Raw genomic sequence first — 13134 nt, 5'->3', positions numbered from 1 at the left:
TCCGAGTCAACGTGGAAGAGCCCCGGAAAGCCTTCCCTGGAGACCTGTCCCCCCCCCCCCCACCGTACTCAAGGGACCCACGAGGAGTCCTGGCCCCGCACTTTTGAGCAGCTCGCGCTGCCCTGCTCCCCAGCCTAGCTTCTGTTGTATCTCAACATCTAAATCCTCTAAGAATTATTGTAGAACCTGCTTGTCGCTAAGAGGGATCTGGTCTCTCTCAGTGTGCGCGGGAGCCGGCGATAATGAATGGGTCAACATAATTACCGTGTCTCCTCACACAGGCGGCCAGCTGCTCTGCCAGATTGTGAATTTTTCATTTTCTTTATTTCAAAATCCAGGGCGTTCCTATGAAAACTTAATATTTGAACTGTGGCAAGATGGAGTTGGCATCACAGTCCCGCTCCCTCATTTTCTCGCCAGTCGTGAAACAAACAGTTCATGACTTCTGGGCTTTTATGGTGTTAGGACTTACTGGCTTTCCCCCATTACGATGAACACCTCTCTGAGAATTCACGCACGTTCGTTGAAACACAAGCGGTGGGGGATGTGGGTGAGCAGAGGCCGGGAATCTGAGCATTAAGGACAGCTGCACGATTTGACACGAACAACAATAAGAAAAAGAGGTTAAAAACAACGTATATGGTCTTTTAAGACACAAATGGCAAGATAAAATCATTCTGCATCGCTTGCACAATCCTAGCATTGTACCTTCCTTGGTGAGAGAAAGATCTGGGGGAATCCATGAGAATGGGCAGAGAATGGCAAGTGACCATCAGTCAGTCTGCACTTTGGGTTCAAGGGCTGTGTTCCAACCCCTGCGATTCTGTGGGGTGTAGGGGCTTGGGGATGGCTGCTGTGGGGGACCCTACCCGCTTCGTCTCCCCGGCCCCGGCCAGCCCCACGCAGCTAGGATACAGTGTATCCAAGGATGCCGGGGCTAATAAACAGATCAGGTGAAGGGCTTCTGCTCCTGAGTGTGCTGGTGAGAAGGGGAGCAGACCCCACTGGCAGTTTGGATATAAGCTTCAGGCACCTTCAACACAGCACGAGACATAACATCTTGCAAGCGATTAGGTGCTCCCCAAAATGAGCTCCCGGAGAGAGGTGTGCGTCTGCTGATGACCTATGGTTGCGAGCCTCCCTGGCGGCCGGATGTTCTGAGGTTGGAGGCTCCTGTCCCTCCCAGCCCCGTCTGTCCTAAAAACACTGTGTGAAGTCCCAGAAGAAAGGGAGCAGGAGAGAGGGGGTGGCTAACGAGGGAGGAAACCCTTGCTTCCTTCCACCTGTTTCTCCCTCCCTCTGGAAATCTCCTTTTGTGTCGGGCGGAGGGGGTGGGCAGTTGGGAAAGGAATCTGGGACAAGGAGGGGGGTTGGCTGGAGAGTCTGTCCGTTCTTTGGCCTGTCCACAACTTAGCCGATTGCTCTCTTATTTACGTGTTTAAGACACCCCCACATTCACTCAGGTGTCCAAAGTTTAGAACCTACTGTGGATAAATCTGGGGGGCTTCCGCCGACTTGGGGAGGCATAGGCAGAAGCAAAGATGGACAGGCAATGGTGGGGGGGGAGAGCCAGGAAGAACTTGCTGGTTGATAGGGGAGAGAAAAGGTAACACACTGACAGACTCCCTCTTTTCGAAACCATTACCTGTGAGAGGTTGGGTCTTCTGGGCCTTTAATACAGATCTCCTGCCTCGGTGGATTCCCCTGTATGGTTTCCCAGAAATGTGCCTCCTCCCTGGAATGCCATTCGGGCGCTTTGCCTGCAGTTCAGTGGGGATGGCACGCTCGGGGCTGGCATAGCGAGAGTGCTGTGAGATTGCGCAGAAGTGGTTTCCTAAAGGCTTCCTGGGCCCCGGTGCGTCCGGATTTGCAGACACCCTAGGAGGAGGGACATCCCACGCAAAGGCAAGAGAACGAATTTTCAGGGGTCTCTGGCATCAGGCTTAATTTCCCTCTTGACTCCTCAGCAAGCCATCCCACTCAGAGAATTTTCCTCCGAGGAGGAAAACTCAGCCCACACCCTCTTAAGAGCTGAGTTCCCAGACTTCTCTACAATTAACGGTTGGTGGGTGCACCTAGCTGTTACATGGTTTGCGGGCTGATGGGACATTGGTAACGGTTCGTTTCTTGGCGCATAAGGGGTTTGCACACTTGTGATGCATGCACGCGTCTGAAGGAAAACGATCTTGCAATTTAAAAACTTCAACAAGCAGTAGGTGTACATAAAGGAAACTGGGGGAAAGAAAAATGGGATAGGGAAGGCAATCAGTAGACAACACACACACAGTTCAGCCCCAGAGATAACCAGGGACACACTGAAGTATGTACGCATATGGAAATGCAAGTGTTTGCATATATACATGCACATATAAACATACCTGGGTACACACCCACATACACATGTGTAGACACCACGTACACATGAACACACATGTTCACTTACACATGCACACATGTGCTTGGCTACGTTATATACGTGTATTGTGTGCTCAGACACATAAATCTCTCTTACGCACGGTATACATGTGTGTGCAGGTAGACACCTAGATCCTGGCAACACAGCACATACTTCATGCAATCCGCCTTTGTAGAATTTTAACTTTGCGCAGTGAGCTTGTCTCCTGTTACCACGAATTCTTTGTAAATGCTTGTCATTTACCATGTTCTCTTGGGCACAGGGACCGACCCCTTAGGCCACCCACTCTGTCTGGAATCGGACCTTGACCTCCGCCCTGCTGGCCGCCTTTGGAACCCCGCCTCCCTTCTCCAGGGGCAGTGTCCAGCCTGGGGCTGGGGGGAGAAGGGGCCTGGGTGGGCGGGTTGCCCTCCGCCACCGGTGTGCTTCTGAAAGCCTCTGCTCTGCTCTCTCCTTTCCCACCCCACAGTGCCCGGCTTCCCGTATCCAGCCGCCACCGCCGCGGCCGCCTACCGAGGGGCGCACCTGCGAGGCCGTGGCCGCACCGTGTACAACACCTTCCGCGCTGCGGCGCCCCCGCCCCCGATCCCGGCCTATGGCGGGTAAGTGGGGCAGCTCCCCCCACCCCCCCCGCCCTGCGGCGGGCCTCCCGCACCACCCCTCCTGGTTGTGAACGCATGCTGGCCTTGACTTCCCCACCAGAACCGCCCCAGCATGCAGCCCTGCGCGCGCCTGCCGCCGAGCACCTTGCAAAGAGAACTGAAAAATGAGTGTAATTTGTCCTGTCATGGTTGGTGCCTTTAAGCATTCTACATGTCACATGTTGTTATGTAAATTCTCTCTGAGACTGAATGCTGGAGAACAGAAAAATGGCTACAGCCAAAGATGTATTTCTGATGATTGCAAACATCTGGTTATTAAGGAGGTTGGATCACATCTGCCCCTTGAATTCCGTCCATGGAGGGACACAAAATCCCCAAACATCAAAGTTCGCTGGGGTGGTCTTGCTCCCCTCCCCCAAAGACACCTTGCTCCTCAAGGTTTATGAGCCCTTGCCTGAGAAGAGAAAATTAGGTGTAGAGTCAAATGCAAACGTTCAAAAGTTCAAAGACGTTGGAAGTAAGGCCCGTTTCAGTTGGATTTTCCAAAATGGGCCTTTGGCTTCCTCTACAAGAAACTAATTCCGTTGGCCGTGTTTTATCTGTGCGCAGGGAATCTGGTGTTGCCGAGCGTAGATTAAGGAATGACTGGGAACGCCGAGAAACTGTGGTCTTGGTGGGGTGTGCGGCCACACTGCAGTGCTATGCTTTCTTTCCTCCTGTTCAGGGCTCCTTCTGGAACTTTCCAGCACCCCTGGTGTTGGGGAGAAAGTGGTGTCTCTGCCAGTCCTCGGGGATGTTTGGACTGTTGGAGACATTGTGGGTTGTCACAGCAGGAGCAGGAAGGTGCAATGGCATCTAGGAGGTGGAGGCCAGGGACACTGCTTGAGGTGCCCAGTGCACAGGAGGGCCCCCCAACATAGATGTGTCAGGCCCCAAATGTCAGTAGCGCTACTCAGAAAAACTCAGCTATGCCCTGGCCGACTGGCTTTCTGGTCTGTGAAAAAGAATATGGCTGCATTCCAGGCTGTTATGAAAAGGGTTAATGCATTTTTTTAAAGCTCTGTTGCTTATAAATCTTTTAGAAAACCTGAATTAGCCTAGATCATCTCTCTATTATACCAACGACAAAGGGAACCACTCTTTTTTTCATTATTTATTCATATCTCACCTACTGCAGAGGAGAGCATCTGAGGTGTTTCAAACACAGACGCAATGAAATTCAGAATATAACACAGACGCAACGAAATTCAGAATATAAATAAATGAAAGTACATGGAATCATCAGGAGAAGAGAACACAGGCAAAGAGACCAGTCCGTGTCCATTGTTTCTTGTGTTGTTGTTAGCCTTGGGTCACTTCTCGGTTTCTTACTGGACAAAACAACAGTGAAAATTCCTTTCTCGCGGAGAGGTGGTGGACAGTAGCGAACCGAGGGTGAATTTGCCCTGACTTCTCCCCACACTCCAGAAACATTCATCTGCTCCTCCTAAGCCTTTACCTGACCAGGTACTACAAGAAAGCATCCAGAGTGTTAATCATTATTTCCAACCCCACAGTGTTGAGCCTGTTTTATAGACCCAGAAATGCAGAAATTGTGTTATTCCCAAGGTCATACGGCAAGTTGTTATGAGGGAGGAAAAAAAAAAAAAAACCAAGTTACCCTGTAGGCTCATGTAATTACTAAAGCAAGATTCATAAGCCATAAATACAGAATCGCATGTTTATACCACAGTCGTTTGTCTGAAAATTATTATCTTATCTTAGTAGACGGTAATTGCAGCTTTTTGGTATATGTGCCCTCAGTATCTCACTACTATACTGAACAGGAAAAAAAAATAAAATTATATGGCTTATCCTCACATGAACAATTTATAAAAATCTCAAAATCACACACCTGCCGTAAAATTGAAATTCACTAACTTACAGTGATCTCGCTCTTTGCCGGGAATAACCGTGCATAACTAATTAATGCCACGTTCACCAGGGAGAGACACAGGCATCTCCAAATGGTGAAGCAACGTGTTTGTGACTGCTTTCAGACGTGACTTAATTTAAATATTCCGGCAATATTCCTATCCTTTTGGTTATAATGGTACCCTGTGCCTCTTTGCTGGTAATATTCCAAATGGAATCCTGAAACCGCCCTTAATGGTAAGATGAAATTCTCAATATTAGGAGGAGGAGGAGGAAGATACAGAAGGGCTAGCAGTGTGCGTGTGTCCATGTCTGCGTGTTCTAGAAGAGCAAAGTGCTGGTTGAAAATAGGAAATTCAGCGAGAGTGTCTTGTATTGCAAACTGCATGGAGTGCACTGGCTCCGAATGAGAATGTGTGAACCCAGCATCTTAAATGAAGGTTTCCCCTTTCCTCTGCTTGTTGGTTGAGGCTGCAGAAGACTAGGGGCAGGTGTGGGGGGGGCAACCCATTTTGGAAAGAAAAGCAGAGGACAGCAGAGAGTAGATAGGGGACTGGAGTGGTAAGAGCCCTGAGCTTGGGTGAAAGCAAAGAGCAGAGACTGGAAATCAGAAACCTACTTCTGTTTCCAGAAGGTGATGTCATCAGGATTTAGGTCATTCAGGTGATAGTGTGGATTTCCTCTAGCCATTTGTGTTCAAAGTCCTTTGTGGGGAGATTTGTAGAGTCGACTAATGTCTTTACTCCAGTCAGTTCAGCCTAACACACCTTTTGTCAGTTCCACGCACTGTCTTGCACTTTCAAGGAATTCCTTCTAGTTAGGGGCAGGGGCACCCCCATAAGCTAATAATGTCAATAAATGTGCTAAGGGAGAAGGGTGTTGTGTGAGCACCAAGGAAGGTCCCTTAGCTCAGCTTGGGTTTTTAGGGAAGGCTCCAGAAGAAGAAGAAATGTAGGATGCCCTCAAGTCCAACCACTTCCTAAATTGCCATGTCAAGGCCCCATTCTGCCATCCCCCCTCACACCCAGGGATCCCCATCTTTTCTAAGCTATCACCGAGCGAGCTGCATTTATTAGGATTTTTTGTCACCAGTTGAAGACAAAACTAAGTGCCAACCTAAACCTCTGCTCTTCATGAGCTATGCAATATATACTTTGTTACTGAAATTCCAACCAAAAATGGGTCTTTCATCCTATGTCCATGTATGGCTTCCATACTGTTTTCCTAAGATACCGGGGTGTGGGGGGGTGGAATCAGGGCACCTGAGGGCTCAGTCAGTTAAGCATCTGACTCTTGGTTTCGGCTCAGGTCATGATCTCACAGTTGTGAGATCGAGCCCCACCTCAGGCTCTGTGCTCGGTGTGGAGTCAGATGCTCTCTCCCTCTCACTCACATACACCGTACTCTCTCTCTCAAATAAATAAATATAAAAGGAAATTGTACAGAAACTCCATGGCTACTTTTGTGGAGCCTGGGGTGACCCTCGGAGATATCCAACTTCGAGACAGTCCTACAGGAAGATTCAGCAAGCATGCCTTCCCGTTCATCCATTTCCTTTGATTGATTTGGTTTTCCCTTCCACCTCCTGTTCCTGTGGTTTTGCCTTCCACATCTCTCCCAGCACAGGTTTTGGAGGGGCCCTATTCTCTTCTTCCTCACACCGGTAAAGAGAACCTTCTTGGCACATTAATAGGTGATCATTTGCCCTGGGAGAGGGGGTTCTGCTTGGACCATGGGGCGGGGACCACAGAAATGAATGGAAAACCTAGATTGAATCAGCCAAGTCACTGTTGATTGTCAATACCAACTGAATGAGGAAGGGCAATGCATTGGAAACCTAGAGTCCGACCCCTTTCCAGGGAGGGTCCTGCAGTTTCCAGACCACCATCCCCCGCAAGCCACAGAGCTGACTTTGGTCAGAGGCACCGCAATAGTTATTGGAATATGTAGATCATAAACAAAATACTAACTAGTGAATGGTTCCTGAGAGAGCTGAATCACCAGGTCTTCCATTTTCTCCATGCGTTTGATCCTGGAGTCAGTTTGGACAGAGAAGCCTCAATGTCTGGTCTGTCTTCCTCTGACCCCCGTGTGGGAGAACCTGCCCTTTAGGCAATTGACCAAAGGAGCTCGCGGATAGATCACACATGATGGAGATGGCAGATGGATGGACTGGAGACACTCCCCCAGACTCAGTAAACATCTGATATTAGAAGACAGCAGCCAAACCCCAACACCCACCCAAAAGGAACCCCATGAACCTGGTCTCACCAAATTTTTATTCTTAATTAGCCACTTAACTATAAAGCAGCTATTAATCCCGTGCCTGCTATGTACCAGGCGTATTGTCTGGGGACACAGTAGTGTTCTAATGGAGCATCAAAGAGTATTTGAAAAATTATTAGGATTCTAAGCTAAACGTCCAGCATCTCCTATAGGGTTTTGGGTCTTGGTTCTCTGGGTCTCTTTGGAGAAAGTGTTCCATAACTTTCTTAGGAAATTAGTTTGATGCAACTATGTACAACCTCTCAGAGTTACCTTGAGAAGTGGTTTGAAGACACTGTGTCACTTTGTGTATAGGAGAGATATAGTAGTATCCCAGGACAAAAACTCTTAAACTGGCCGGTGCAATGATGGAATTCACACATAGATCCTTGGGAACGCTTTTGGGGCAGGTCCTAGGAAAGCATCTGACAGCAGGCACTAGCTTATGTGTGTGTGCTTTTCTGGCTATATAGCAACCATGATTTTGGGCTTAATTTCTGAATGTCTCCTCCTCAGACTATGCCTTCTCTGTTTAGGACCTTTCTACGTTCAATTTGAAGACTAGGAACAGAGGTCATCACCCATTATCAGAATGTTTTTCAGAATTCTGTCTAGCATCTTGTGTGTTTGGGTTTGGTGTGAATTCTTGTTCGAATCTCCAGCCAGTTTTAAAGTGTAACCTCTGTTATGTTAAAAAAAAAAAAAGAAGAAGAAGTTGTGAATTGAATGCATCTATAGATAAAACCACCATGAATCAGTGGTTCTTAAATTTTATTTTGGGGGGAGACGACAGGGTTATGTCACGGATGCCTTTACTAATCTGATTAAAAATGTGTTTTCCCTAGGAAAATGTTAGTGGATACATACATATATCCATACATAGCATACACAATAATACACAGATGTCAGGGAATTTACAGACCCATATCTGTTCAAAAACAGCTAGATTTAAACGCATTAAAATTTTAATTTATTTTCCACTTGGAAGGGGCAGCAAGGTAGAGCGGTTTTAAATAACCTCTCCTTCAGGAATGCATTTGTGGTGGTGGGGATAGATTCTATTACACAAACAGATTGTATAGTCTGGCCATCCTCTACTTTCGTTCCTTTTTTTTTTTTTTTTTTTTTTTAAGTAAACTAATTTGCTACAGTGCGATCATCCCCTGCTTACATTCAACCAAATATTTAACTACTGTTATTACCTTTCTAAGAAAATGAGTTGTGCATTTGCATTATGTTCTTGCAAAAGTGTATTGCAGGCCTGAAGTGATTGGCAAGCAATACAATTACCTTTGCATGGCTAGACAGACTGCCTTGGCATTAAAATTGGACTATACTTGTTCAACGCACGATGGCAACTCCCTTCTATTGTTCGGGGCCCATGGTTCATTTATCTGTAGATCTGTACTAGCCCTCGATTCCTGCCCTCCGTTCCCTACACATCTGATATTTTAAGTGCACCTGTTTCATGGGGCTTTAAAAAGCATTTGGACACATTCCTGGAAACCAGCATGAGAGTCTGGAAGAGCTTTCCTGTAACCACCCCTCCTTAGATGAGGGCCTAGGAGACTGGTCTGTCTGCCAGCTCAGTGCCGTCATGATGTAAAGGAAAAAGAACACGTGGAGGGCGGTGTCCCATTGATCAATGAGCCAGTTCCTCCCCTGGCCAGCAGCATCCGCATCCCCTGGTCCTGGTGAGAAATTAGAATTCTTAGACCCCCATCCAGACCTATTGGATCAGAAACTCTGAACTGGGTGACGGGGTACGATGAGGGAGAAGTGGGCTAAGTAGCACAGCATGCTCAGACCAGGGACCGACACGGTCATCATTCCAGAAATGTGAGGGCCAGTAGTATACGAGGGCCTCCTCAGCAGCTGAGGAGGAGAAAATGCATCTTGGGGGAGGTGGCAGCCCATCAGTTGGCTTTCAGACCACCAACGTGGCCAGCCGTATAGTTTCCTTGATTTTAGAGTTACCCTGAAAAGAGAGCTCACCCACCCCCCATCATCACCCAACCAAACCGCCCCCCCACTCCCTCCGCAACACACTCAGTGAAAACAGGCGCCCCCCCGAGGTGTGGTTTTCATCGCGGAGGGAATTCTCCGTTTCCTTTCTCTGGGGAGCCGCGCCGTCTGCTGGGCCTTTGGACCCTGCCGGCCCCCGGAAGGAGCCTGGGACCCTCTGGACACTGGGACTTGCGTAGTCTGTTCCCTTTGCCTGGTCTGCTCTTCCTCCCTCTGCACCTGGCTGAGGCTTCGAGATTTCCGAGGCACTTGCGCAGATATCCTCACCTCTGCTGCCAGCCCTCCTCCCCCCGCTACCCTTTCCCAGCTCCTGCTCCTCAACCCCCATGCAAGCTGCAGTCTTATATGTATGTACGTGTGCATACATGGCTTTGCGACCACGCGACCCCCTCCCTGTAAAGCTCCCTGAGGGCAGGCTTAGTGATGGACATGCTCGGGCTTGTCTCTGCCTCAGTACAGTTGTTGGGGGCTCGTAAGCATCTCGGGGAAAGAGGGGTCATCGTTCAGTTTGTGGGAGCTTGTCGACGTGAGGATGTTGGACCACCTTTTCTCTTTGGTTCTCCATCTCATAGATGTGGGATGTCCGAGTCCCAAAGGAATTTTCTATGGCAGATGGTGGAGGGCCAAGCTGGGCACAGAGACTCCCCTGCTCAGGAAAGGCTAAGGCCAGGGCCCGTCTACAGATATGTAGACAGAGGCATTACTTTCCATGTCGATATTAATATGCAGCTAAAATATGAATCTTTTGTTCACCCCTGGATCACGTTCTGTTCGCTGGTGCCAACCTCCTTGCTTGTGGCTTTGCGGGCAGCACCCGACTATGTCCTCCTCTGAGTTGACCACGGCCTAGCCTCTTGCCCCATTTTACAGATGAGCACGTGATGCTCAGAGAGCTTCAGTGACGAGCTCAGTGGCTCACAGCTGCTGGCTGGTGAGGCTGTGACCAGACGTGTACGTGGTTTCCATCTGACTTGGCTCTCGAATGCTGACCTGTTTTTGGAGGAGGATGTTGGGAGAGCAGGTGTTCCCAGAAAAGGCATAGGATGGAAAGAACGGGGCAGAAGCAGAACCCGTTTCTCCACAGCTACATGACTCGCCTCTAAATATTTGTCACCCAGCAGACGAAATATATGTCACTCTTCCCAATGTCCTCGGGTCTGTTGCAAGTCCTGCTGACAGAGGCTGGTCCCCGCCTTCTGACCCCCCAGCAGACACACTGTCTTAATGTTGGGAATGCTGAAAGCATAGCTCAGGACACAGCGTACTGCAGCATCTCAGATGAGGGTTTTAGGCTGCTTGACGAGTACTCTTGTGAACTGTGGTCCTCTCAGATCAAGGTGAAAACAGCCGAAAGTAATTCCTGCTAACCTCCCTAGCGTGTGAAGTCCCTCTCACATTTTTAAGGATAATGGTACTTGGGGGTCTGGCCAATCAAGTCTGAAAAGCTCCCAGAAGCACTCTCCAGGGTTCTCCAGCAAACCAGTGTCACAGCCGTGTGTGTGTGTGTGTGTGTGTGTGTGTGTGTGTGTGTGTGTGTTTTGAGTGCCTTCCTCTGGCTCCATATGCTTGGCTTTCCTGTGGGTCCGCTCTGCTCCTGAAACCTGACGGCCCCGCCTCTGGAAATCAAAGTCGTGTTTCTGTTAGAACCCAGTTCCCTTCGATGGTGGGGCTCACAGGTCCGTTGCCAGAATCATAAAGCATCTTTGAGCTCCATGGGAAGATCTCAGGGAAGGCTCTTAATAACCACTACCACCCTGCGGAAAACATACATTTGGTGACACCTGCTTTCCTAGTCCGTCCTTCCTGTGCTCCTCCCGGAATCTGCATGCGGCATCAGGTCTCCCTGCGATGGTCATGAAACCCACTGTAATGCTTAGGAACTGCGAGCCAGTTTCCCGCAATCACATGGCTGTAAGCTTTTCTTCCTGGCCCTTTCGCTCAAGGTATACCGAGAAAACTGGAAAAGTCCAGGAGATTTTCCGCCTCCTGTGAAGTCCTTTCTTTCCGGAATGACAGTTTGGATGGTGACAGGAGAGCCACAGTGAGGCCAGGGCTGTTCAGTCATAATGTGGGGATATATTTTAGAAAAACATACACAAAGTACATGTATGTGTATACGTGTACACACTAGAGCACATGTATGTACACACATGTGCAAACATGCCACTGCACACCTTTTACACCATATATGTCCATCTTCACCCACACACACTTATGCACATGTTACGGACACCCACATCCACCCACACATACAAACACATATTTTCTTGCACACATGTACACACATGCTCACACACACATAGAATCAGAGATATTTTCCTACATTTGCCACAAAAAAGTGGCACCCAGAATTACCAAATATAAGACTGTAGGGTGGGAGACTGTAGAAGAACTGTTCTGGAATCATCCGGGCCGTCTGGATCTCCTAAAATCCTTCAGCCCCCACGTGTACTGAAAATGCAGCAGTCTGCCGCCCTCCCCTTTATCGATCTAACAGTTTAAACAGGTGATTTTCTCAGACCCCTGCGGGGAGCTCTGCGATCGGACTGAATGCAAACTCTGACCCTCCTGTCTGTCTCGGCCACTTAAACTGCTCTCGCTCTTGCATTTCCACACCCCTTCGTGGAAGAGTGGGGAGTCCGGTGTCCAGCATGCCACCACGGCCTGATTCTGGGCCAGCACCGAACCCCAGCCGAATTTTCTCGGGCTGACAGAGAACTGTTGTCTCCAACCTCCTTAGCCAATGTGAAAACTTCTCCTCGGTTCCTGTGTTTCGGATCCCGTTGACCAGACTAACTTCGCCAGTGCGGGGGTTGGTGTGTCTGCATGGGGAAATGCACTAATACGGATGTTTCTCTTTGTGTGTGTGCCCTTGCAGTGTTGTTTACCAGGATGGATTTTATGGTGCAGACATTTATGTAAGTACTTACTACTGTGCATGCCACCCCTGTTTCCTCCCGGAGTCATTCTGTTTACAAGTTTGCTGCCAGTTTCCTCTTCGCGGTCTGTGGGACAGGATCCCCGGGGCGGATCCGCAGGGCAGAAGACCTTTTCCCGTGGCCACCACGGCTGCTATGGGGTGGCACTAGTTCCTTCATTCACTTCAGAAGACATGCCCCCTAAAAAGATACGGCGTTTCTCTGGTGTCAAATTAAAGACTCTCCTCCGACCCCCCCTCAAACAAAAAATCGCTGGAAAGTTTTCAGTATGGTCCGTGTGCTTGCAGTATAATATTTGGGATAAAAGCTGGAGTTACCAGCCATAGAGGGTTAAAAGATATTTTCATGGCGGCTTTTCTTTTTTGGTGGCTGTCCCGTTAATGCGTTCACTTGTTCATAGTAATAGCTCTAGAAAGAACCCCTCCCGCTCCCTCTGGATGATTTTAGCCAGAAGCATCTCTAACAAGATGTATGCCAGCTTGACCACGAAACCCTATTTTCTTCCTTATTCTTTCCGTTTCCCGCCCAAACCATTACTGGACTTAGAAGTGTTTGTTGAATTTAGAATTGTTTATTAAATGGTCCCACCTTTTTTTTTTTTTTTAAAGATTTTTATTTATTTATTTGACAGAGATCACAAGTAGGCAGAGAGGCAGGCAGAGAGAGAGGAAGGGAAGCAGGCTCCCTGCTGAGCAGAGAGCCCGATGTGGGACTCGATCCCAGTACCCTGAGATCATGACCTGAGCCTAAGGCAGAGGCTTAACCCACTGAGCCACCCAGGCGCCCCTGGTCCCACCTTTTTAGACTTTTTGCTTTCAGAAAAGAGTCGGGTGGTTCTCAGTGGGACCCCAATAAACTTACCTCAATGGATCTAGAGGCATTTTTTTCTCCTATATTGTGATATTAGTTACAATGTTAGGAACATAACCTGGCGTAAATGCAGCTTAAAATATGGGCAGGGCCAGGGGCTGTT

General features: G+C 48.7%; 1 protein-coding gene across 18 annotated transcripts in view; it reads left to right on the top strand.

The window, feature by feature from the left end:
* The window catches only part of RBFOX1 (RNA binding fox-1 homolog 1), a 1454978-nt gene that overhangs the window by 1393919 nt on the left and 47925 nt on the right, over positions 1-13134 (top strand). For 14 of the 18 annotated variants that reach the window (XM_013055188.2, XM_013055180.2, XM_013055192.2 and 11 more), the window contains one exon: positions 2886-3018. In XM_013055188.2, coding sequence (XP_012910642.1) covers positions 2886-3018 — 133 coding nt within the window. Of the gene's footprint in view, positions 1-2885; positions 3019-12100; positions 12141-13134 lie in introns of all 18 variants that reach the window. The other 4 variants (XM_013055189.2, XM_013055181.2, XM_013055178.2 and 1 more) reach the window with 1 other exon arrangement.

Source organism: Mustela putorius, unplaced genomic scaffold, assembly GCF_011764305.1.
Source record: "Mustela putorius furo isolate JIRA1106 unplaced genomic scaffold, ASM1176430v1.1 tig00004007_pilon_pilon_pilon, whole genome shotgun sequence".
NCBI classification, from domain to species: Eukaryota; Metazoa; Chordata; class Mammalia; order Carnivora; family Mustelidae; genus Mustela; species Mustela putorius.
The sequence above is the reverse complement of the archived record's forward strand: the minus strand, read 5'-3'. Positions and strand labels throughout refer to the sequence as shown.